This window comes from Sciurus carolinensis, chromosome 3, assembly GCF_902686445.1.
Source record: "Sciurus carolinensis chromosome 3, mSciCar1.2, whole genome shotgun sequence".
Taxonomy (NCBI): Eukaryota; Metazoa; Chordata; class Mammalia; order Rodentia; family Sciuridae; genus Sciurus; species Sciurus carolinensis.
The window spans coordinates 63,189,795-63,215,083 of record NC_062215.1 but is presented as its reverse complement, the minus strand read 5'-3'; the positions used below and the strand labels follow the sequence as shown (position 1 = coordinate 63,215,083).

Sequence of the window (25,289 nt, the reverse complement as noted above, 5' to 3'; positions counted from 1 at the left end):
GAAATAAAGCTATTATTGTGCACTTATCTCTGTATTACTTTTGTTTTCGAACCAAGGGATCGAACCCAGGTGCACTTTACTACTGAGTTACAAACATAGCCCTTTCTATTTTTTATTTTGAGTTAAGTTGCTTAAGGCCCCCCATATTGCTGAGGTTGGCCTTGAACTTATGGTCCTCCAGCCTCAGACTCCCAAGTTGCTGGGATTATAGGCATGCGCCACCATGTCTACTATTAAAATAATTTTTTACTTGTCAATGGACCTTTATTTTTATTTATTTATATGCAGTGCTGAGAACTGAACCCAGTGCCTCAGGCAAGCTGACATTGAGAAATTACAAGTTCATTTTTTAATTTGTTCTAATTAGCTATACATGACAGTGGAATCCATTTTGACACATCATACATAAATGGAGTATAACTTCTCATTCTTCTGTTTGTACATGATGTAGAATCACACAAGCACTCTACCACTGAGCTACAACCCAGCCTGAATTTTATTTCTGAAAAATATAAATAACAGAGATAGGAAAGGACAAAAAGCTGAACTTAGCTTGGAAATTACAACAGGTTTCTTTGCCTTCTTAAAAAACAGCCCCCTTGACAGTTTAAAATTTTATCTTATGGGACTTAAAAGTTTAATTATAAGTCCATTGAATTTTTTTTTTTTTTTTTTTTTTGGATGCTGGGGATCAAACCCAGGGCCTTGTGCTTACAAAGCAAGCACTCTACCGACTGAGCTATCTCCCCAGCCCCTCCATTGAATTTTATAATCCAGTGGGTCCGAATATAAATATGAACAAATTATCCAATAATTTATTCATGAAAAATTCCTCCCACTATTTGCTCCTAATGCCAAAAGGCACCCTTCTTTAAAATCCTTTTGACTTGGCATGGTAACACATGCCGTTAATTCAAGCACCTGGGAGGCTGAAGCAGGAGGGTTGCTTAAGCCCGTGAGTTGAATCCACAGGTTTGAGATCAGCCTGGGCAACATAGTGAGACATCATCTCAAAAAACAAAAATAAGACACAAAATCCAAAAAGTTGTAATAAAATGGAGAAAAGCTAATAAGAAAACCTCTAGCTGGGCACAGGGGTGCACCTCTGTAATTCCAGTGACTCAGGAGGATGAGGCAAAAGAACTTGGAAGTGTGAGGGCAGCCTCTACAACTTAGGGAGGCTCTAAACTCAGCAAGATTTTGTGTCAAATAAAAAACAAAGTCAGGCATGGGCGTAATAGTACACGCCTATAATCCCAGTGGCTTGGGAGGCTGAGGCAGGAGGATTATGAGTTCAAAGCCAGCCTCAGCAGCTTAGGGTAGCCCTTATCAACTCAGTGAGACTGTCTCTAAATAAGAATATAAAAAAAGGGAGCTGGGGTTATAGCTCAGTGGTAGAGTACTTGCCTAGCACGCGTGAGGCATTGGGTTTGATCCTCAGCTCCACAAAAAATAAATAAATATAATACAGGTATTGTGTCCAACTTCAACTAAAAATAATAATAATTAAAAATGTGACCGCCAAACACATTAAAAAAAAAAAAAAAAATAAATATATATATATATATATATATATATATATATATATATGTATTTTAAAAAGGCTAGAGGGCTGGGGAAATAGCTCAGCTGGTAGAGTGCTTGCCTTGCAAGTACAAAGCCCTGAGTTCGATCCCTAGTACCGCCAAAAAAAAAAGAATGAAGGGCTGGGGAGATAGCTCAGTAGGTAGAGTGCTTGCCTCGCAAGCACAAGGCTCTGGGTTCAAATCCCTAGCACCACCAAAAAAAAGAATGAATGAATGAATGAATTTTAAAAAAGGCCTTGCATCGTGGTGCATTCCTGTAATCCCAGTGACTGTCAGAGGCTGAGGCAGGAGGATCCCAAGTTCAAAGCCAGCCTCAGCAATTTAGGGAGACCCTGTCTCAAAATAAAAAATAAAAAGGGCTGGGGATGTGACTTAGTGGTTAAGTAACCCTGGGTTCAATGCCCACTATCCCCCTCCCCCAGAATAAGATAAAATAAAAAGGTATGGGGATGTAGCTCAGTGGTAAAGTACCCCTGGGTTCAATATCTTGTATTTTGCATTTTGTTAATAATTCAAAAGTGAGAATTTTGTGAATTGGGGTAATAAAACTTAAATCTTCTGTTCTTCTGAAATGATTTTTCCTGATCTACAAAGATAATACCGGGCTGGGGAGATAGCTCAGTTGGTAGAGTGCTTGCTGCGCAAGCACAAAGCCCTGAGTTTGATCCCCAGTACCCCAAAAAAAAAAAAAGAGAATCTCACTAACTAGAGCTGAGAAGAATATAATGATGAAGAAAACAGTTCCCTAGTTTATTAAGATCTAAACTTTCACATTTATTCAGGAGAACTACAGGAGGATCAGTAAATATCAGCACAGGATTGCCTAATCAGTTCAGGATACTTTATATACTATACTATGTGTAATCTCATGTAAAACTGAGAATATCTCAGAATTCTATTACTTAAAGCCCTACCCCTATAATTTGTACAAATTTAAGATTTCCTTAAGATCAGGTTTTAAATGGGAGAGAGTCACAGATCTAGATGCTGTGGGGTCAGTAGGGTGGCTTTAAGTGAAGTCGCTGGAAGAGATGGGAGAACTCCATCCCACTCAAAATTTTTGCCTAGAGATTATACAAAACAAATCAGGACTCTACGCAGGCTAAAAGAATTAAAGTAATTCAAAGATTTTTTTTTTTTTTCTTTAAATGATTTCTGGGCATAGGAGTAAAATAGTGATTCTATAGTCTGAAAGTATAGCTTATTAGTGAAAGATAAAATTTTGGTTTTTTTTTCTAAAACTGTGTCCTAGAAATAGTGATATTACTATTCAAAGTATTTTATAACAATTTGAACTACTTTACATTCAATTTCCTCAAGATCTGCATAAATCCAGTAATGTGCATGGAGTCCACAAATTACTGTCATTGCCATCTTACCATAGGAGAAACTGACTAACAAATGCAAGGAAGGTTAAGTCTCAACACAGGCCATCAAGGTATGAACACGTGGGCTGGGGTTGTGGCCCAGTGGTAGAGTGCTTGCCTGGCACGAGTAAAGCACTAGGTTTGATCCTCAGCACTACTTTAAAAAAATAAATAAAATAAAGGTATTATGTCCATCTACAACTAAAAAAATATTTAAAAAAAGATATATACATGCTTAGGAGATATTTTAATTCCTTATAAAAATATTAGTTATCTTCTAAGTTCCTCAGCTGACCTTTCTTCACATCAAGACCTTTCAGTTACAGAAAAGCAGTTACTTTCTTACTCACCACTGACCCAAATTCTGCTCCTCATGAAAAGTTCCTATTTTTGTTACAAAACCCCAAGTGACACAGGGACAATGTCTTACTTGGAATCTAACTTTTAACAGAAATCATATACACCATGCATGAAGTTCTGCTGGATAAGCAGCCTGCAGAAGAATGTGGCTCCATCTGTGCAAACACTTTAATGGGCATGCCGAGGGTCCTACCTTCTCTGAGACAGCAGTGAAGGTCATGGCATGGGTCATAAGTGACTCACCAAAAGCCAACCTCTCGGCTTTATTCATGTTCTTCAAGGAGACGCCAAACACTAACTCATGATCATAGCTGTAAAAAGATAAAATAAAGGTAGTACAATCATGGCTTCCAACTATAAAAGGAACATAATAGAAACCAAAGAGGTTCAACAGCTCCAAATAAATACAGGATCATCTCATTGTAGCTTTTCACAGAAAACATGGCATATGCAAATTTAGTCTCTTTAGGGATTCTGTTCTTTTTTTTTTTTTTTTTTTTTTTGGCAGTACTGGGGATCGAACTCAAGGCCTTGTGCTTGCAAGGCAAGCACTCTACCAACTGAGCTATCTCCCAGCCCGATTCTATTCTTTATGTATCAAAAGAGTATGCAGGAAAATATGAAATGATTAAAGATAAATTCCTCATATCAAACGTTAATAAGATCAGTTTATATTATCATTTTGGCAAGAAAACTTTCCTAAAAAAGTGAAAAAAGCTTTTCAAGTAACTTATTAAAAAAGTGGTCTCTTTTGGGCTCACAGAATCACCCAGTTTGCGAATTCATTTAATCCACTACTGACTGTGAAATTTAAATAAATAATGCCCAAAATATTGGAGACCATTTTCAAAATTAAAAAAAAAAAAAAAAACCCCGGGCTGGGGAGATAGCTCAGTTAGTAAAGTGCTTGCCTCGTAAACACAAGGCCCTGGGTTCAATCCCCAGCACAGCAAAAAAAAAAAAAAAAGAAAAGAAAAAGAAAAAAACCCTCACTAATTTTCTCTTTTAGTAATTTCTTTTCTCTTATTAACTATCAAGATATTTATTCAAGCCAGGAGTGGTGGCACAAGCCTATAATCCCAGAGGCTTGAGAGGCTGATGCAGGAAGATTGTGAGTTTGAATTCAGCCTCAGTAAAAGCAAGGTGCTAAGCAACACAGTGAGACCCTGTCTCTAAGTAAAATACAAAAAATAGGGCTGAGGGTATTGCTCAGTGGTCAAATGCCTGAGTTCAATCCCCAGTACCCATAAAAAACAACAACGAAAAAGATATTTACTCAACTTCCTACAAGTAACAATTACTTGTAAGTAACGACTCTAAAATTGCATATTTTAATAGTCAAGGAATCTTGTATGATTTAGTTTGCAAATGAGCCTTCAATGTCATAAAGAAATGCTTTAAGGTATGTACATGAATTAGTCCTACTTGTCATAAAAACAAAATACATAAAGCATCAAAGTAAGAAAAGCAGTTTAAGAAGGAACAAGTAACACACAAGAGCTCTGGAAAACCTTTCATTATATTCCCAAGTGCACTGAGCTGACTTAAAGAGTAATCAATTGTTTTGTTTTTCTCAGATATCTTTTTTTTGGGGGGGGGGTTACCAGGGATTGAACTTAGGGACACTCAACCACTGAGCCACATCCCCAATCTTATTTAGTATTTTATTTTAGAGACAGGGTCTCACTGTGTTGCTTAGTGCCTCACTTTTGCTGAGGCTGGCTCTGAACCTGCAATCCTCCTGCCTTAGCCTCCTGAGTTGCTAAGATTGCAGGCGTGCGCCACCACACCCGGCTTCAGATGTCTTTCTTACATGGAATAGCTATTCAGAAAGACCAGTGGCTTCTGCTAAAATATGATCTTGATTTCCTGAGATAGACCTGTTAAATATGTAAGGTTTCTGCTATGAGACCTCAAATCTACAGGATGCAAAGAAAGAGAACTGCCCTTAGAGTAATCTTAATCTTTGGATAACCTCAGCAGTCATTTTGTTCCAAGAGTGCACTCCAACAGCAACAACCTACAAATAACTTTCTATTTTAAATTTCCTGCACTCACACATTCATGTCACTGAGGCCCAGCTTGCCATTGAAGTGTTTTCCAACATCACAGCCAAACCACACAGCCTAGAAATAAAAGAGGTAGAAAGTAAGTCAACATAAACACTATTTTTCTATTATACCAAAGTAGTAAAAGAAGGTATTTTAACCCCAATGTGGGAAACACAAAAATAATACCAACCTCTCCATCTTTGATGGAGGCAGCAACCATCTTTTTCAAGAAGTCAATAGGCTGGTTGTTATATAGAGTTTTTCTCCCTCCAACCATATTGCTTAAGTAGTCTACTGTGTAGAGTTTGTTGTACTTGTGCTGGGGCCGTGGGTCATTCACGAAACATATCTTTTGAGATCAAGAACATGCCGATTAGAGCACAAAACCAGGAATGTAAAGCAAGATACACCTCTCCTTTAGGTTCATGTGTGCATCAAGTTCATCACCTCTACTTACAAGAATAAGCACTACAGTCACACTGTAAAATAAAAACAAAAGAATGGCAAAATACATGTGAGAAAAGTTCTTACATATTCTAAATAGTGTGAGGGACACATTTGGGAGCTGCATCTCCTAGTTTTTCCTACTGGCAACTACTGCCCCCAAACTAATTTTGAAAAATTGAATGTACTGGTTGACAACATGGAAAGTCCATCACTATAAGGCTCCTGCTCTCCAGTTATAAAGCAGGCTCAATACCCAGCAAACTATTTGCCTGGAAGAAGGTCAAGAAGACAAAAAAGGAAAGAAGTTCTGTTCATGTTACTAGGTAGATGGAGAAGACCCAAAGAGAACAGGAAAAATTAGGATGGGACACTGCTCCCTTCTACGAGAAAGTTCCCTTCAGGGCCTACAGTATAGAGATGCTCTGAATCCATAATAAGAAACATCAAGTACACTTTCATTTTGTCTTTGCACCTGAGAAAGACTCCCAGCCCAAATCAGGGGAGCAGGTGAAAGTTAAATTGTTGGCCTACAGTCAAAAAAAGTCTCTGAAGATGAACACTGGGGAAAGATGAGACTGTGGCATGACTGACTTTATTAAGCACATATAACAATTCAAAAATAAAAGTTTGTTTAATATCTAGTTCGATGCATTCACTCAAGAATCTTATAACCGTCTTTGTAGTTAACAGACATTTGAAAGTAAACAGCCAGTGGCTGCCAGTGCCAGCCTCCAACCTTATCTTCCATATTGAAGAGTGGCTTGACATGTTCTCTGTAAAACTCCAAGGGTGTTATGGGGCCAATCTTGTGATAATTTTTATCTTTGTCTCGATACTCCCAGGTGAATGTCTCTGGTGGATTACCCAAACAGATGCACACCACACGGAATATCTGGAAGAGAGAAGGAGAATGAATGAGCAATGGTTAAGAGGAAGTATTTTTAAACTTAAGGGGAAGAAATTTTTAACTTCTTCATTTGTCTCAAGCCTGGAAAACGTGAGAAGATGGTTAAATTCAAGTCAGAAATTTCCAGAAATCTAATACTGCTCCAAAATTTGTTGATGTTCAGGATTTGATATCAGCCAACTTGTGAGTTCTCAAATAAACATTCTGAACAATGAAATTTTGAAATGTTAATATTTAGAACTTAGTACTTGTTCTGCAAATTAAACTTCCTTAGCTAAGAAACTGCCCACCATTGATACCCAACAAGATCTCAGTAGCTCTTCTACTGATTAATTTTCAAGTGACAAATAATGACATAATTTATAAATAGATTTCCTTCCCTTTATGCATTGAGGCTTTCCTCTGATTGTAACTATTTTACCCTAAGCACTGAACAAGACCCTGTCTCAAACAAAAGACAAAGGGTTGGGGATGTGGCTCTGTGGTTAAGTGTCCCTCGGTTCAATGCCCAGTATCAAAAAAAAAAAAAAAAAAATAACTTCTAGTAGTATGATGTATTTAATCCTTCAACCAAGGTAGTAAATATTATCCCCGTTTTACAGATAAGAAAACTGAGGTTTAGGGAAACAAATAACTTGCCTGAAGTCACAAAGCTAATAAATGGCAGAATTAGGATTTGAACTTCAGGTTGGATTTCAATGCTGTTTCTGAAAAACTATGAATTTACCACTTACTGTAACTTTCTGGGTTTCATACAACTAATCTCCTAAAAAAGAATATAAACTTCTTAAGAATAAGAACGCATTATGGATATTTTGCGTTCCCTTTAGCATCTAGCTCAGTGCTATGTATTTGACCTAGATAAAATCAGTGGTCTGATTCATTCTCTACATAAAATGACAAATAATTTTAGAAGCACCACTTTATTCAAGACACTTCCCTATTGAAAATCCAATAATACTTCTCCATTATTTCCCACAACAAATCCAAACTCCATGACCTAATTTCTTACATTTTTATTTCAACATATATTCAGTAATTATGTAAAGTACACTAATCTTAAGTATACAGCTCAATACAATTTTTAAATGTACTTATATACCCTACAACCATCATTCAAATCAATATATGGAAGAGATAAGAAAGGGTGCTCTGGTTCCTTTGCAGTAAATAATCCACAACTTCCCTAAGGTAACCACCATTTTGATTTCTATAACCATAGATCAGGTTTTCTCCTAGTGCTGGAAATTGAACCTAAGGGTACTCTACATCTCCAGTCTTTTATTTATTTATTTTTTAAACAGGGTCTCACTAAGTTTCCCAGGATGGCCTTGGACTTGTAATCTACTGCCTCAGCTTCCCAAGTAACAGCTGGGATTACAAGCGTGCACCACTATGCCCAACTAACTACGAATTAACTTTGCATATTCTTTAACTTTGTACATATGGAATCACAGAGCAGAGTCTCTTTGGTGTCTGGTTTAAATTGGCTGGCTGACATATCTATGATATTCACTCATGTTGCTGTGGGTTTAAGCAATTTGTTTTGTTTGGTATTGGGGATTAATCCCAGGGACACTTTAACACTAAGCTACATTCTCAGTCCTTATTTTTTATTTAGAGACAGGGTTTTGCTTAGTTGCTGAGGCTAGCCTCAAACTGGGAGGTCTTCCTGCCTTCTGTGTTGCTGGGATTACAGGTATGTACTACATCACCTGGCTGGCAATTTGTTCCTTATTGTTGCAATTCTACTATGTTTATAGTAGTAGGTTAACTTAGAAAAGAGGTTATGCTTGCCTTTCATTTTCTGTTTTCTAAGCAGAACCTTTATTAGGATTTACTATGTGCTTTATGAGTCTGGACAGATGGTCCATAAACCACCTCTCTTTTAATGTTGTACTCTCAGACTGGTTTCTAATGTAGAAAAAAAGAGGCAAGGCAGCGCAAAAGCAACTGTGACTGAGTTACTCTAACCATGGATTAATGAGCTTTGCTTGGGATTCACATGGACCAGAGAGTCATATTGTATTTGCTCAGCACCAAGGCTACAAATAGGAACTTCAGGAATCTGTTATTATGAGAAGGACATTGCCACTGGTAACTATGGTCAATGACAATGAAGGTATATAGTTAGAAAATATTTAGAGTAGGAAGGTTTTATAGACTATTAATACTTCATACTACTAATAGTATACTAATATATTTTCAACTATTAATTATTATCATACATATATGTATATATGTTCATGAAACCATTTTGATAAATTCTCAGTTATCCAACAATGGTGAATCAAGGCCCTAACCAAAAGAAGGGGGACTCTAAGGCCAGGTTCAATGAAGATTAAGACAAGTGAATATCTGTTTACTTTTACATTTACTTTTACATATACTTTAAAAAATAAATATGAATGTTTTCTACTATAATATAGTATCTTATTGTGCATTTGACTTCCTACTTGAGGTAAAAAGTATTAAGTTACCCCCTTCTTCTCTCAAAAAAATGCATCAGTTGGGCTGGGGAAGCAGCTCAGAGGTACAGTGCTTGCCTAGTGTGCACAAGTCCCTGAGTTTAATCCCCAATACTATTAAAAAAAAAAAAATAGAGTAAATCCACATTTCATTTCTGCTATCTAATGAAGTCTATGATAAATCCTTTTGCAAGACAACCTTTAGCCCTACTATAAATTAGCCCTTTATAAATCTGAATTTTATCAAATATATATTCAAGGTATATGGGAGGATAAGAGTGACATATCTTCCTCTCAGATTCTGGTAAAACTTTGTAACTTGAAACATGTGGCTTTATTTTATATTATTTGTTCACCACAACTATAAATTATTCAAACATTCATATTTAACTCAGTTTGTAACACTTTATAAGAAATATCTGACTCTGAATCAAAAAACAATACTCTTTTTTCTCCTGGGGTTGAACCCAGAGCCTCACATATGCTAGCTAAGCACTCCACCTCTGAGCTACATCCCCAGCCCTCAAATACAGTTAATTAACTGATTAACTATCTGATTAAAAATCTCCAAGGTCCCTGGCACTAAATTTTCTTGAAAAGAAACTGCAGTTCTGAAGTAAAATTGCTTATTCTCAGTGGTACAAAACTGGCCATGAGCTTTAGATATCCAAGTCTGCCCACTAGTGGGCAACATAGGAATGTCACCTGCTTCTCACAAAATGCACTTGGTATTCAGGACAAAATAAAAGATACTGGCTATTGAACACAAGTCATTATAGAAAATTGAATAAAATAATAGTACAACCATATTTTCATAATATAATTATATATTAAAATCCACAATTAGCCCATTTGGGACTAAGAAGTGAAAGTATTTCAATTTGTGACTTTAATTGAAAGTATGTACTCTCCATGCTAGTACTTCTAATCTTTCTCTCCTTTATTTTTTATTTCTTTTTATTTTAATTTTTTTTAGTTGTCAATGGACCTTTATTTATTTATATGCAGTGCTGAGAATTGAACCCAGTGCCTTACACATGCTAGGCAAGTGTTCTACCACTGAGATACAACCCCAGCCCTCTCCTTTATTTTTTTAACTTTATTTTTTGGTGAAGTGATGCTTTACCCGAGTTATATCCTCAGTCACTCCCTTTTTAAAAAAATTTTTTTTGAGTCAGGGCCTTGCTAAGTTACTGAGTCTGACCATGAATTTGTGATCCGCTTGACAGCCTCCTGAGTACTGGGATTATAGGTGTGCACCTCAGCATCCAGCTCTTTCCTTTATTTTTCTCTGTAACACTTACCTTCTGACATAGTATACTTCTTATATATTTTGTCTCCCTCTACTAGAAAGTAAATTACACAAAGGTGGGGATTTTCATGTTCTGTTCAGTATTGAATCTACAATGCCTAGAACAGTGTCAGATACGTGTGGTAAATAGTATTTACTGAATGCATGACTTAAAATAATTAAGATTTCAGACCAAAGGTGTCAGACCCAACCTGATAAAAAGGCATTAAAACAGAGTAAAGGCATTAAAACAAAGTAAGGAATGTGGACATTCCAAAATGCTGGAACACTGAAGGCAGAGAGATGTATGGCATGGTGACAACTGGGAACTGATTTTGTTTTTCCCCCAACTCCCCAATCTATAATTTATAAATGTGGTCTTACTGATTTGGAATTTGGTTTTTAAAAAAAGGAAAACTGAAGAGTCAATGTTTGTAATTATTCCTTTAAATACAGATTACTGGAGAAAGTTCTAATTTTTCTGACTCACTGAGACCCCTCCCTTGTGGGGTGAAGGAAAGCCACACTGAGATAGGCTGCATCTACACCTGCCTCTTAGGGTCATAGGGCTTCTTATTAAGATTTTATATTCCTGCTAATTTAATTGGAAATTTAAACTAGTCTTACTATGTGGCTAAGTGTATGTAATCCCTTTCTACTAATCAGAAAAGCTGCCCTTGGTATCAGAAATGTCCAACTCCTGTTTCTATTTAGATACATCTTATAAAAGGCAGAGTATAAATAAGAGACAAAGGTCTTAACTCTCAAGTCTAATTTTATTTTACTTTATTTTTTACTATTTCTTAACAAATGGGGTCAAGTCTAATTTTATAAATGAGTCCTACTGAAATTGGTCTATAAAAATATTTTCCCCTAGCAGAGATATTTATTTTAAATGATTTTTCAGAAGATGATAAATAATAAAATCAGGATAGGGAAAGAGGGAAAAAAGGACACAAAGCACAAGACATGGAACATGGGGGGAAAATGTACAGATCCCAATTTAAAGACAAACAAATATGCAATATGGAACTGAGTCAATTCCCATACTCATGGCTAAATCTGGGAGACAAACAAGACAGTCAAGTGAGAAGAAAAAGGATGCAATAGGTGAAAGTCAGTCATGACTACTTAGAAGTGTGAGATCCTTTAAGAGATTTTTGTTTTTGTTTTAAGCCAGTTATAGAGAAAGAAAAGAGGAAAGGTTAAAAGATAGTTTAAAAATAACCAAACTAAGGGCTTAGGGTGTAGCTCAGTGGTAGAGTGCTTGCCTAGCGTATATGAGATATTGGGTTTGAACCTCAGCACCACATAAAAATAAATAAATGAAATGAATGTGCTGTGTCCATCATCTACTACTACTACTACTACTACTACTACTACTATTACTATTACTAAAATAACCAAACTACCTGTAAGGGAGCAAAACTGTTAAGACTAAAAGATTTCAATGGCTAGAAACACTACAGAAGTGGCAGAATCTTAGAATCTTCATTTTTACTGGCAATATTGGGTTATTGAGAGTATGCAAAAAAGTCTAATGCACTATAAAAATACTAGGTTTTCCTAATATAAAAGGCAAAGCTACAAAGCTCTTAAATCATTTACTCCAACATTTTTTAACTGATGGAGGAACTAGGCTCAACGGTAAAATGATCTATTGATCACAGAGTACCCACAAAGACATTACAGAGGTCACAGAAAAGAGCAAAATATTGAAGGCTATTCAATGCTATGGTAATGAACCAGCTACAGGAGAGGACCTTGATGACTGCTATGTAACCAAGAGGGGAGAAGGAATGGCTGCTCTCTACTGCTTCTTGGTGGAGAATGAAAAAATGACAAGGATCTGTTTAAAAACAAAATCAAACAAAAACCACCTGAGCCCATATAGGCAGAATAGTAGATTCTTTCTGGAGGGCTTAAACATATTTTTGGCAGAGAATGACAAGTAAAGGTACACCTAGAAGGTATATACCTTTTTGTGATGGTAAAGACAATGAGCTCATGTGGAAAATTAATAGTTCAATCATGATCTGGAGAGTGCTTCTAGAGTGGTACTTGAATCAAAAAACCAGAAATGCACACTACTATGTCCCCACTCCAGATCTACTCAATCTGCATTTTAACAAGGTCCCCAGGTGATTCACATGCACCTGAAAGCACTACTTTACACCCTATCTGTTCCTGACCTCCTCCAAAACCTTCCTTCCTCAATATTATTTCTTTGACATTTGTTATTCTTTCTACACACTGGTTGCCTACTTCCCTAACTGCCTAACAGAATTCCTTTACATCTTCAAGACACCCTTATACCACATCACCCAGATACTCCACCTTCCTTGTCTTCCACATTCAACTCATCAGTAAGTCTTGACAGCTTCATTTCCAAAATACACACTGAAAATGTATTCACTTCTCTCCACCCTCATTCTCACCAACTCTGTTCAAACTACTATAACCTCTCATCTAAGTGACTAGAATTAACTTCCTATCTGGTGTCCCCTCTTCCTATCCTGCTGTTACACCATTTATTCTCAAAACATCCAGAGTGAATGTTCTTGAAGTAAAAATGAAACCATGTCACTCCTTAGCTTAAAAACCCACAAAGCAAAAAAATAAATAAAATAAATAAAAAAGCAAAAAACAAAACAAACAAAAACCCCACAAAGTTTACCTCATTTAGAATAAAATGCAGACTCCTTACCATGGTCTATAGGTCCTATAGAGTATAAGTTGCTTTCCATTTCCTCTACAAGTTCTGTTCTAATCCCTTCCAACCTCACTTTCCAAGCTCAAGGCACACTGCCTTTTTTCTGTTCCTCAAAATTACCAGTTTTCTCCTATCTTAGGGCATTTGCACTTGCTGTCCCCTGCCTGATATGCTCCTTTTACTCATGTTTCAGTTCAGATTTGACCTCAGAAGGCCTATCCCAACGACCCTAACAATCACGCTATTTTATGCTCTTTATAGTACATATTGCTATCAGATAATTTCCTAGTAATTTACTTTTGGGGGCTAGGGGTGTAGCTTAGCGGTGAGCACTTGCCATTTGCAAGGCCTTGAGCTTGATCCCAGCACTAACAAAAAAAGAAATTAGTAAAAATGAAGAAGAAAAACAAGTAAAGGCTCCATAAACAGTTCACAGAAATGATGCTTAGCCTCACTCAAAATAAGAAAAATATAAAATGAAACTACAATGAGATAGCATTGCATATGAGATTGGCAAAAATCCTGCTTGATACACAATGCCTTGATAAACAGGTTGTGTAAGACATTGATGATGAGAATGTGAACTGGTATAATCTCCAGGATAATTTGGCATTTGATAATTTGTAATTATCAAAATTACAAATGCATATTCTTTCTGATTAAAAAATTCTGCCTCTAGAAATGTAACCTGTAGATATATTTGCATATATGTAAAATTATACGTGTATAAGATTATTTATTACATTATTTTTTAATACAAAAAATTAAAAAACATACAGGGTCCACTAATAGGGGACCAGTTAAATAAATTATGGTATACTGAGATAATAAAATAGAAATTTTTTTTTAAATATGGAAACTCTCTATATGTCAATATGGAAAGATTTTCAAAACATATTAAGTAAAATAACATGGTTGAGAACAATATAAATACACTAACACGTGGGCAAAAAAAAGGAGAAAAATAATATTTGTATTGATCTAGCAAAAAAATTATTTCTGGAAGGATAACTAATAGCTAATACTAGTAACAGAAGCTAATGTAACTAATTTTGGGTTGGGGTGGGAATTGGAAGGAAAAACATGGTGGAAAGATGACTTTTCACCGTATTTGTGTTTATGACATACATTTTTAAATAAAAGAAGTCTTTAAAGTAAAAAATAAAAACACGGATAATTATAACCTTTCTAGGGAAATTGATTTTGTAGGTCTAAGGTAAGTTCAGTCCAGGCCTAAAAAATGTCCCCCCCACCCCCAATATTAGGAATTGAACCCAGGGCTGCTTTAGCATTGACCTATATTCCCAGCCCTTTTCATTTTTTTATATTTTTATCTTTTATTTTTTAGGTACTAGGGATTTAAACCAGGGGCACTTTACCACTGAGCCACATCCCCAGCCCTTTTTATTTTTGAGACATGGTCTTGCTAAGTTGCTAAGGGCCTCACTAAATTGCTGAGGTTGGGTTCAAACTTGTAATCCTGCCTCAGCCTTCTGAGTCTGTGGCATGTGCCATTACACACAGCTAATTTTTTATTTTGAGATAATCTTGCTAAATTTTGAGGGTTTGCCTTGAACTTCCTCATGCCTCAACCTCCCAAGTCACTGGGATTACAGATGCGCACTACTGCCAGGCCTAAATATTGTTTTTAAGAGCTAAGAGCTGCTGCTATACAATTTCCTAAGCAAATCAAAGTGGCCCTTGATGGCACTGACAAATAATATTTTTGATCTCTGTTTTATGATTTAACAGACAGAGTTTTGGCAGAGAATACATTAATAATCCTAAAGGGATCTGGAGATGGAGAGGAACACACTGAGAAAACACTGCAAATAGAGGTGACTACTTTTTAAAAACAGATCCGCTTTGTCTATCACCTCCACAGACAATCTGCCCTTCTCTCAGAAAGAATGCCTTTAGCATAAACATTCCATTCAAAGCAATCTGAGCTTCATGGTTGATCATTTAGTCATCATTTTGACGTGCCCATGAGGCTAAGCAAATCATAGGTACTAATTTGTGGCTTTAAATGAAGCTAGACTCTTCATTACCAGAGAGTCAGGCTCAATAAAGAAGAGTCATTTGGGGAATTGTAAAAATTTAAAAACCGACCACACAGAATTCTGTAATGAACAGTTTAGGGAGACTCGTTAAGTAAACAATCCTATAAAACATCTATATTCAGGACTTGGTAGTAAGAGAAAAAAATGTAAAATATGTTTGCCTTAATTCTTATCAGTCACTTGACTTCTACTGGCCCTATGGTTAGGACATGTATCTTAAACACATTATTAGTCCAAAGGTCATTAAAGCAAATATGCTTATGTTCTGTAAGAAGTATTATCTGGGACCCTTTTCCTGTTTGCAGAACATTCATCCCTACTATACTCCCATCACCTTAAAGCACAAATGAGGGCAGATTATGTAGGAGATATGCCCTTTGCAAGAGATACCATTCCAAGCAGTGAAAGGAAAAGAACTAGTATTTACTAGACTCCTGCTTTCTTCAATAGGAACATTTAAGAAGAAAGGCAAACATGAGATAATTTAAATTCTTCTGGTAAATGAAACCTCATATTCATCCACTTGACAGACATGTAAGAAGAGCTATTGTGTCAAGCACTGGGCTAAACACGTTACAGATGAAGAGAGATCTGAGAGCTTAAGAACTTGGCCCAGGAGACATGGCTCTTAGGTGAAGAGAAGACTAGAACTCACACAGTCTGACTCCAGAGACTACGCTTTCAACTGCTCTTCTATATACTGCCTAAAATTTAAAGGAAAACATCAGTGAGGATTAGTATTTTCCACTGAAGTGAAAAATATTAATCCATTTTAACTTCACAGTCTTAAAAGAAGGTCTACTAATGGGCCCAATGGCTGAAAAAGGTTCTTTTCTCAAAGCAATTTCACAGTTTTGTGTATATTCATTCTGGATATGGATAGTATTAAGTAATACAATTTCTTTACTTCTTTGACCATAAATGATGTCCACCTTATTATATTTAGTGCTTTTTAAATTTTTCAAAATGTTTTCAAATACATTATTTTAACTGATATAACCATCAAGAGTTCCTCATTTTTATTCCTACAGAATACCAAGAGTTCTGGTATCTATCCAAGATTCCCCACATCTCATGCCACTGTATACACAAATTCCCAAAGGTCTTCCCTATTATTCACCTAGTAAATTCTTACCACTCTTTCAAAATCTCCCTATGTACCTTGAGCTCACTGAATTATTCACTCCTCTTCTGTGACCACCAAATCCTTTTTCACATATCTAGCATTGGATTTATTTATAGCACAGGATTTATTATAATTATTCATGTGGTTTTTTCCCCCAAAAGATTGAGTTCTTTGAGAGCAGAAACTAGCTTTCTCATCTTTGTTTCCTCAGTGCCAAACTCACAGAAGGTATTCAATATTTACAAAATGAAGAATGAAGAGCTGTACTAAAATGAAATCAAGTTTAAACCTTAGATTTTTTCAGTGTAAAATAAGTAGTTTCCATTCAAATAAATGCTCACTGTAATGACTACACTTTCTAATCAATTTAAGAGATGTTCTGAGTTAAGGGTCACAAAAATCCAAATATTATTACCTCCTCCATCATGACGTCCTGCGTAGCTGAGATTTCTCCCTTAGTTGCTCCACTATGCACCAGGTTCCGTAGTCGAATACAGAATTCTCTCATCTATGAAAGAAACTTATTCAGCACTCCGGTAGTTACCCAAACTGTAAATGAGTATAATGTATGACCAATGATAGTTCTATTTTGAAGTATAACTTGGTCAAGACCCAAAGCAAAAGTTACAGAAGCAAATGTTTTCCCCCAATGAGTCCACTTTTAAACACACAACAAAAACAAACAAACAAAACACAAACAAAAAATACTTTGCATAAAACATGGATTATTCCCCAAAACTGGTAGATAGAACTGTTTCTGCACTATAACTGACAGTACCCTTTGTGTGGACTTGGGAAAAACATGATTCCATAATGCCTTTCACCCTTAGCAAAAGCAGGAAACAACTGATTATGGCACTAAGTCACTCTTACATATTTTTATTTGGAATTTTATTAGTTGTTCAAACCACCTTCTCTGTCAAATCACTATGACATGGCTATGTCAATCTCCAATATAATTTTCAATTTTGTTGCTTTAAATTTTTGAAAGATGCCCAAAATAAAGGGGAGTCTGAAATTTAACAGCATGCTAAGGAGGATCTTGCTCCCACTCAAAATGAAATGCAAAGTTATCCTTCTAATGATCACTTAGCCTTTGGATAAGAACCCTCAGTTTTCTTGGTAGAAAATAACTTACTTCTAATATCGGGGAAACATATCTGTATTTATTTAAAAATGTAATTTTTTCCCCAGGGATGACAGATCCAATTTTAGAATCAGAGACATTAGATTATCTCAATTCCCAATTCTCAAAAAAGATGTCTGGTTAGCAAAGCAGCGTTCATATAGGATTTACAATCTTCCTTGGGAAAATCTTCACATAACCATGTGAAGAAAAAATGATTCATAAAGATAACTGAAGCAACAAAAAACAGTTCAGGCTGGGCGTGGTGGCATGTATCTTTAATCTCAGCTATGTAGGAGACTGAGGGAGAAGGATTATAAGTTTGAGGCCAGCATGGGCAATTTGGCAAGACCACGTCTCAAAATAAAATGATAAAAGTTTTGAGAATGTAGCTCAGTAGTGGAGCACTGCCTAATATGTGCAAGGCTCTGGGTTTAATTCTCATACTAAAAGAAAAAAAGTTCTGTGACTAAATCAAATCTTCAGTGGGCAGATAAATCACATTGATATGGTCTAGGGAAATCTAAGAACTTAGCATATTCTTTAAGGAAGTCTTGCAAACAGTTCTCTTTAGTCTTACTAGCACATAAAGCTGTCCCAGCCCATCTGTATAAGAATCAAGCAAGAGGCAGAGCACCCAGTGTGCTCATGGCACATATTGAGCATGAGACTTTTCCCCCTGAATATCCATAAGGAAATATTAAAATCAACAGAAATAAAAGGAAGATTTAAAAAAAAACTCAATTATTTTATAAGGTAATATGTAGCTAAATTGCTTTTGATAGACCCTGACAAACTATGCACACTGAAATAAGCAGAACCCATTTAAAAAAAAGAGGGTTTTTCTTTTGGCACAAGGGATTGAATCCAGTGGTAGTGCTTAATCATGGAGCCACACTGACAGCCCTTTAAAAAATAAAATTATTATTATTATTATTATTTTTTTTTTTTTTTTTTTTGAGGAAAAGGAAAAAGCTTTATTGTTTTGCTAGCAAAGGAGAAACACAGGAGACTCCTGTCCAGAAGCTGTGATTCTGCCCATCAGCAGGAACTGGGGGTTTTTAAAGAGGTGACTTGAAGGCTACATTACACACGTTCTCTGTTGGAGTTGTAATGCACTTGGTTAATTTGGGAGACAGTCATTTCTGAGATTTTCTGGTACCATTCCCCAAGTCTGGATTACTTAACTCTGCCTAGGGTAGGGAATGAAGGTAATCCTGTTTCCCCTGAGATTAGGGAGAGGGAGAGATTAAGGAGGAGCAGGGAGAAAGGAAGAGAAAGAAACATGTCCATTTAAAAAATAAGTTGCAATGGCGGAGCAGCAAGGGTTATATTCAAAGCATAAAGTGGACCTCTGTTAAATTTCCCCACTGTCAATTTCTACATTCCATTTCTATGGAAAAATGGGCAATGATATCTTCAAACTGCTTCCTGCTGAAAGGGGGTGAAGTTGGTGGAAGTAATTAAAAAAATTTTGAGACAGGTTCTCATTTAGTTGACCAGGCTAGCCTTGAACTTATCATCTTCCTGTCTCAGCCTCCCAAGTTGTGGGATTAGAGGTATGTGCCATCATGTCCAGCTATTTTTTTTGTTTTTGTTTTTGATGGTAGCAGTGACTGAACCCAGGCTAGACAAGTACTCTACCACTGAACTACGTTTCTAGGCTTTTTAAAATTTCTTACTTTGAGGTAGGGTCTTGCTAAATTGCATGGTCTGGTCTCCACTTGCCATGATCTCCCCTAGCCTCCCAAGTAACTCAGACTATAGGTGTGTGTAAGGTAGAAGTTTTAAGGTAAGTACAATGAACTAAATCCTACCCTGCTCCAGATATCCTACCTTGTGATTCAGAATATCATTCATCCGTCTGCTTGCCTCTGTTGTATGAGATTCAGGGAAGCATTTCTTAGGGACAACACCATATTTTTCTAAAAATAAACAAATTTTAGTGTTCAATAAGGTAAAAGTATACTCTAATGTTAGACATTCTGGTAAAACTATCTATTGCTTTTAAAAAAAGGCTGTATTTTGCTGTTCTAATCCAAAAATCTAATGCTTCCTATCATTAAGCAGATTTTCAATGTGCATTTTCATCTATCTGTCTTAGAATTAATTCTTTTTTCTTATCATACTTTGCAAAGTGCTTAGCTCAATGAGACTTCTCCAAAAGGTAAAGTTTTAAATAAGGACATTTTCAAAGAGTTGCAGTTCTAATGTGTTTTTTTTTTTTTTTTTTTATTATGTCAAAGGACAAAAGATAAGATTTTTAATGCAAAGTTAGTTCTATTTAATATTACCTTTTTTTTCCTGATCCACCATTCCCATCTTCTTATCACTCATTTAAGAAAGGCACTTTATAGATGAGAATGTGAAATAAAGGTTCTTAGAGATAACTACATACTTTTCTTGGAGACCAATTCTTTTGTACAAAACCACCAAAGAAATAGTCTACTCCTAACTATAGAGTCTTGCTCAATCAGGCTGAATTTTAGTTTAATTTCATTACAGAAAGGCTCTTACCAACAATATTGACAAGCATATCCCATTGCCCACCATCATTTGTAGGATTCATAAGTAAATACTGCACCAGCCTCCCATCCTCCGGCTCTTTTTTCTGGGCTGTGTCCACAAAAGCATTCAAGAAGAAATAACAGCGTTCAACCTAGAGTAAGGGATGATAAATAAAATATTTTAAAAAGATAAGCAATAACTTTATTGGCATTATCAATAAGGGAATTATGGAAAACAGGAATTATGGAACTACCACAGATCCAACATAGCAGGTATTTAAAACTAAAGTTGGGTTAGAGAGGAAAAAGGAAGAGAAAGATTGGGGGATAGGAGCAGTGTCTAATGAAAACTGAAGGGAGATTAGTAAAGTAGAGGAAAGGGACCCAGGAAGGGTGAAGGGAACAGAAGGGAAAGGGGAAATACTAGGGAACGATATTCATCAAAATCTATTGCTATATTGCATATGTATGAACATGTAAAAACGAATTCCCCATTATGTAAAACTATAATGTACCAACAGAAAAATAAGGGGAAAAAAATCAAAAAACTAAACTTGGTAATTAAATATCAGTATCTGGCTTCGTAGGAATATATGAAGTCTCTTCTTATGTAATTATTCTAACATATTATGTGTATGTGCATACATTCTCACATTAAAACAAAAACTGAAATTTAGAGTCTTCAATCAAAAAACATCTGATGAACACACATAATACACAATTGAAAGACTTTAAAATGAATGATGTTACTGTCTTTCAGTACTTTCCAAAGAAGGGGAATGAGGTCCTAAAAAGACCAAATAACCTAAATAAAGATGTCAGCAAGTAGCAAGATGAGCCAGTAGACTTATCATTTCATTGCAATAAGTAGCCACCTACCAACCAAAAGCAGTTCTGGGGGCTGGGGGCACTTGCCTAGTAGGTATGAGGTCCTGGATTTGATATATGGCACCAACCAACCACACATACACAGACAGACACACACACACAAAGTTCTCCCTTCAATGAAAGTCAACTTCTCCTGCTTTGGAAATCAGAATAATTGGTATTTAACCTATAATAAAAGGGTAGACTATAACTGGAAAAGGAAGAAATGAAGAGCCGGTCCCTACCTAGGTTTATAACAAAACAAAAAGAATCTTCCAAGATCAGTCCCATACCTTGTCCCAGAAAAATAGGTAAGATTGACTAAACTCAAATTCTTCAATATTAAATTTTTTCATGAATGGAAGTCTCATAACATTCAGACAAGAAAAGATCCAGCATCGCCCTGAAACAAAAAAGCAAAACTAGAAATTATGATGAGTGTTCATGGATAATATTGCTTCAACTATATTTCCCAATACTGCACCCAAGACAATATTTGGACAATTAAGACTAAATCACAAAGAGCAGAAATATTAAAAACAAAAGACAGATAGCAATTATTATAAGTAATATATGTATAAAGGTTTAATATCTTTAATGCTTAAAAAAAAAAATCTCATATTTCAGATAAAGAATCTATTACAGGGCTGGGGTTGTGGCTCAGAGGTACAGCACTTGCCTAGCATGTGTGAGGCACTGGGTTCAATTCTCAGCACCACATTAAAATAAATAAAATAAAGGTACTGTGTTCTACAATTAATAAAAAAAAAAAAATATATATATATATATATATAAAGACTCTATTACAAATCACATAAAAGTAACACCACTAGAGCCAGTTACAGTGGCACATGCCTAAAATCCCAGTGACATAGGAGGCTGAAGCAGGAGAATGGCAAGTTTGAGGTCAGCCTCAGCAATGTAGTAAAACCTTAAGCAACCTAGTGAGACCCGGTCTCAAAATAAGAAACAAAAAGGGATGAGGATGTAAATCAGAGGTAGAGCACCCCTAGGTTCAATTCCCAGTACACACACACATGCAAACCCCCCAAACTTGATTCAATCAAATGATCTCTTTAAGCATCCTGAACTGGCAAGGAATGAGAGTAATGTCTTCACCAGACTGTATTATACTTCAAGATAATAGTATAACCATTCTGAAAGGCCTTGAATACCTTGAATATAGGGTAATTTTCTTTTTGTGTGTGTGGTACTGGGGATTGAATCCAGAGGCACTCTGCCACTAAGCTATAATCCCAGCCCCTTTTTTGGGACAGGATCTTGCTAAATTGCCTGGACTGGCTTAAAATTTGCAATTCTCTTGCCTTAGTCTCCTAAATCTCTAGATTACAGCTGTGTGCCACCAAGCCCAACTAATACTCTGTTTTCTAAAGGAAAATTTGGAGGAAAAAAATTTTGACTTGTATTTGGTTACAACCTTTTTACAGATATGAAACCATATTCACAATATATGGATGAGTGAGAAAAGCAGGTAGGTTATCTAAAAATGTGTGCGATATCAACTCATATTAAAAATGCACACAGGATAAAGACCTGGCAGATATGGGGGAGTGTGTATGTGTGTGTGTGTGTAGAGAAAACAAGAAAAAAAAATTTCTTTGTTAGTATTTTGCAAATTTTCCATATTGAACAAGAATAATTTTGTAATAAGAAATTTAAATTGTTTACAAAAGTCACGGATGTCTTTGTATATCTTTACCTTAGGTTTATCTGTAATAACTCTCGCCTATACAATATATATTTCTAGTAGGGAGAATCTGGATGAACTATTAAATGGGAAAATTACATGAAAACAAAGTACATAGCTCATGTGCTATTTGCAAATAAAAGTGACACAATGTATAAGACCTGACCTGTTGACTTGTTCCAGATTATATTTCCAGGCTTTTCACTAGGAGGTCACTGCAACCTAAACTATGTGAGACTACTGTGACATTACTAACTGGATCATATGTAGCCTGACCATGTACATCCCTACAATATATTTCTACCACAGGAAAACATTAATTATTGTAAAATCATGACTTTTCTCCTTAAAATTAAAAAATCAATGTTACTGAGGTATAATTTACATACAGTAAAAATACCTATTAGTTAAATGTGCATTTTATGAGTTTTGACTGGCTCTAGATAAGGAGTAACGTGCTGTCAATATAGATAGACAAATGTGCTTTCTGAATAGAGAATTTTCTCCATTTGTTGTGAGAATGTTCTCCTTACTTAGATCCCGTGATAACCAATATTTCACTGGAGCTATTTTTCTGAAAGTGGTGCTGGGCAGTAGATAGTAGAACAAAGATTTCTTAACCAGCAAGGAAGAGAACTAAAAATTTTTTTTTGTATTACAAACTCACCTATTAGTGAGAACAGACCCTGTTAGCACATTAACTCTGAGGAACGTATTTAAAAATCTACTTCTACATGTTTTCTATTTTATATATTTATATACACTTTTAAGGCAATTGTGGGCATGGACATTTTGCATGATCTGTTTTGTGACCAAGAGCACAGAGGAATCTGCAGGACATGGAGCTGCAATCAGGTAACAACACAAAATAGAGTGAACTGCACTCAGATGACCACGGACTTGTCACTTTAGTGCTCAAACTAAATATGCTAATAAGTCACAGATCACCAAAACAAATCTCACAGGTAATGTTGTTAGGCCTATCTTTAACTGTGTCTATTCTTTAGGGACTTACATGTTCTTTCAGTGCAAACCTCTCTTCTCCTAAAACCATTCTTAAGTAAGACACCAAACTGGGACGCTGTCAAAAAAGTCAAGTAAAGTATGCAAGAAGTTTAAGGCCTTACCTGAGCTCTTCTGGTTGGTGACTGGCTTGCCTTCCTGAGGCACAACGTGCTGGAACACATGCTGAGCACCCTGTACGGTGGCCCTCTTCAGACAGATGTCCAGCAGGTCGTGGGTGGTCCCGACATTCTGGGCGAGTACGAACTGAGGGTCAGAATTCAGTTTCTGAATCAGAGCAGCTACCTTCTCCGAATTCAGACCTGTTGGGAGACCAAAGGGAATTTTAGCACAAAAAGAGGCTGAAGTGGACTGATCCCAGGCTACTACGTCCTGGGTCTAACTTTGTAAGTGCATCCTGAGGTGACCATTGCAGCCTGCAAGTCCTTTACGGGCGCCCTCCTCCAAGATGCTGTCTCTCTCCAGGCCGCTCTGGGCCGCCCGGGACGCTCCATCCCCCGCATCGCCCCTGGTCCCAGCCCCCGGGCCCTCCGCGCCGCCGGGCCTCACGGGTCCAGCTGAACCCCAGACAGGGCTCCACTAGGCACTCGGCGGAGAAGAGCAGCGCCTCACCCGCGTTGTTCATAGTGCCCACGCTGCCCAGTGGGGTAATGTTAGTTTCCAGGGTTCTTCAGGTGAACGCTGGGGTTGCACCGTGGACAGCTGCCTAGGTGGCCCAACCTGGCTCTAGTACCCGGAGCGCCGGAAAAAGGAAACCCGCTCGGTGGCGGCTGAGGCCCAGAGAAACGGGGTCCGCGGAGGGACAAAACTCCCCCCTCGCGTTGCTGAGTCAGCGCCTTCGGGGCTGGCCCCGCCCGGGGGAGGGCCGACGGGGGCGGCCTAGCTGACGCGGGCGGTGTGGTTGGCGCCCCCGCCAGGGCGGGTCCGGAGGCTACTGAGGCCCCTGCTTGCAGCCGCGCAGTCTCCGGCGCTGCCCACCCTCGGGCTTGGTGGCGCCAGCGCCTCGGGCCATCTGAGGTCTCGTTTTCGGGCCACAGGGGCGCCCTCCCGGGATCAGTCCCAGTCGGAGGAGGGAGACTGAGGGCTTCCAAAAACACTGCGCCCACACCTCGAATATTCTAACATCGAGGAATTGATCCCATTAAGCCTTTTGAGAAGCCAGAACAGCGCTGGAAGGCGGTGGGAAGGAATCGAGGGGCCCAAAATTAGGCACGGGGCTTAGGAGGGGCTGGCACGTCTGGAGAAATCTAGCCGAAGACTTTTCCTTAAGCATCCTTTGCTGACCAATCACTGCATTTTCAATGACAACTTGTTGCTTGGATTCTAGTTAGTACCAAGTTCTTATACTTGAAGGGAAGTTGGAACCAATCCTTTTCCCACCCACTCAGAAGCTACTATCACGGGTTCTACAAATATACATCTGCTCATTTCAAGAAACTACACATTCTGGGCTTCACGGAGTCCATGAGTGGCTCCCACTTAACCCAGTATGTACTAAAGAGAATGACGAGTTTAGTCTTACACATCAATACTGTTTTGCCAGGCGCTCTACAAAACCTGTAAATGATGTCCCCACCCCAGGCTTTCAAGATACCTCAGCAGCTTTCCAAGGTTTGGGGGACCCTCAGGCGATCAAACAAGTACACATATATTTGCCTTTACACTGAAACTCTGCTATT

At 37.2% G+C, this 25,289-nt stretch overlaps 1 protein-coding gene across 1 annotated transcript in view; it reads right to left on the bottom strand.

The window, feature by feature from the left end:
• Blmh (bleomycin hydrolase) overlaps nucleotides 1-24,433 on the bottom strand; it is a 40,096-nt gene extending 15,663 nt beyond the window's left edge. The window contains exons 1-10 of the mRNA XM_047547498.1: nucleotides 24,223-24,433; nucleotides 23,715-23,912; nucleotides 21,173-21,282; nucleotides 20,023-20,164; nucleotides 19,342-19,430; nucleotides 16,795-16,887; nucleotides 6,548-6,703; nucleotides 5,555-5,713; nucleotides 5,372-5,439; nucleotides 3,507-3,624 (exon numbers count right to left, since the gene is read on the bottom strand). Of these exons, the coding sequence (XP_047403454.1) occupies nucleotides 3,507-3,624; nucleotides 5,372-5,439; nucleotides 5,555-5,713; nucleotides 6,548-6,703; nucleotides 16,795-16,887; nucleotides 19,342-19,430; nucleotides 20,023-20,164; nucleotides 21,173-21,282; nucleotides 23,715-23,912; nucleotides 24,223-24,235 (1,146 nt within the window). The 5' untranslated portion in view covers nucleotides 24,236-24,433. The remainder of the gene's footprint in view (nucleotides 1-3,506; nucleotides 3,625-5,371; nucleotides 5,440-5,554; nucleotides 5,714-6,547; nucleotides 6,704-16,794; nucleotides 16,888-19,341; nucleotides 19,431-20,022; nucleotides 20,165-21,172; nucleotides 21,283-23,714; nucleotides 23,913-24,222) is intronic.
• Nucleotides 24,434-25,289: the final 856 nt, after the last annotated feature.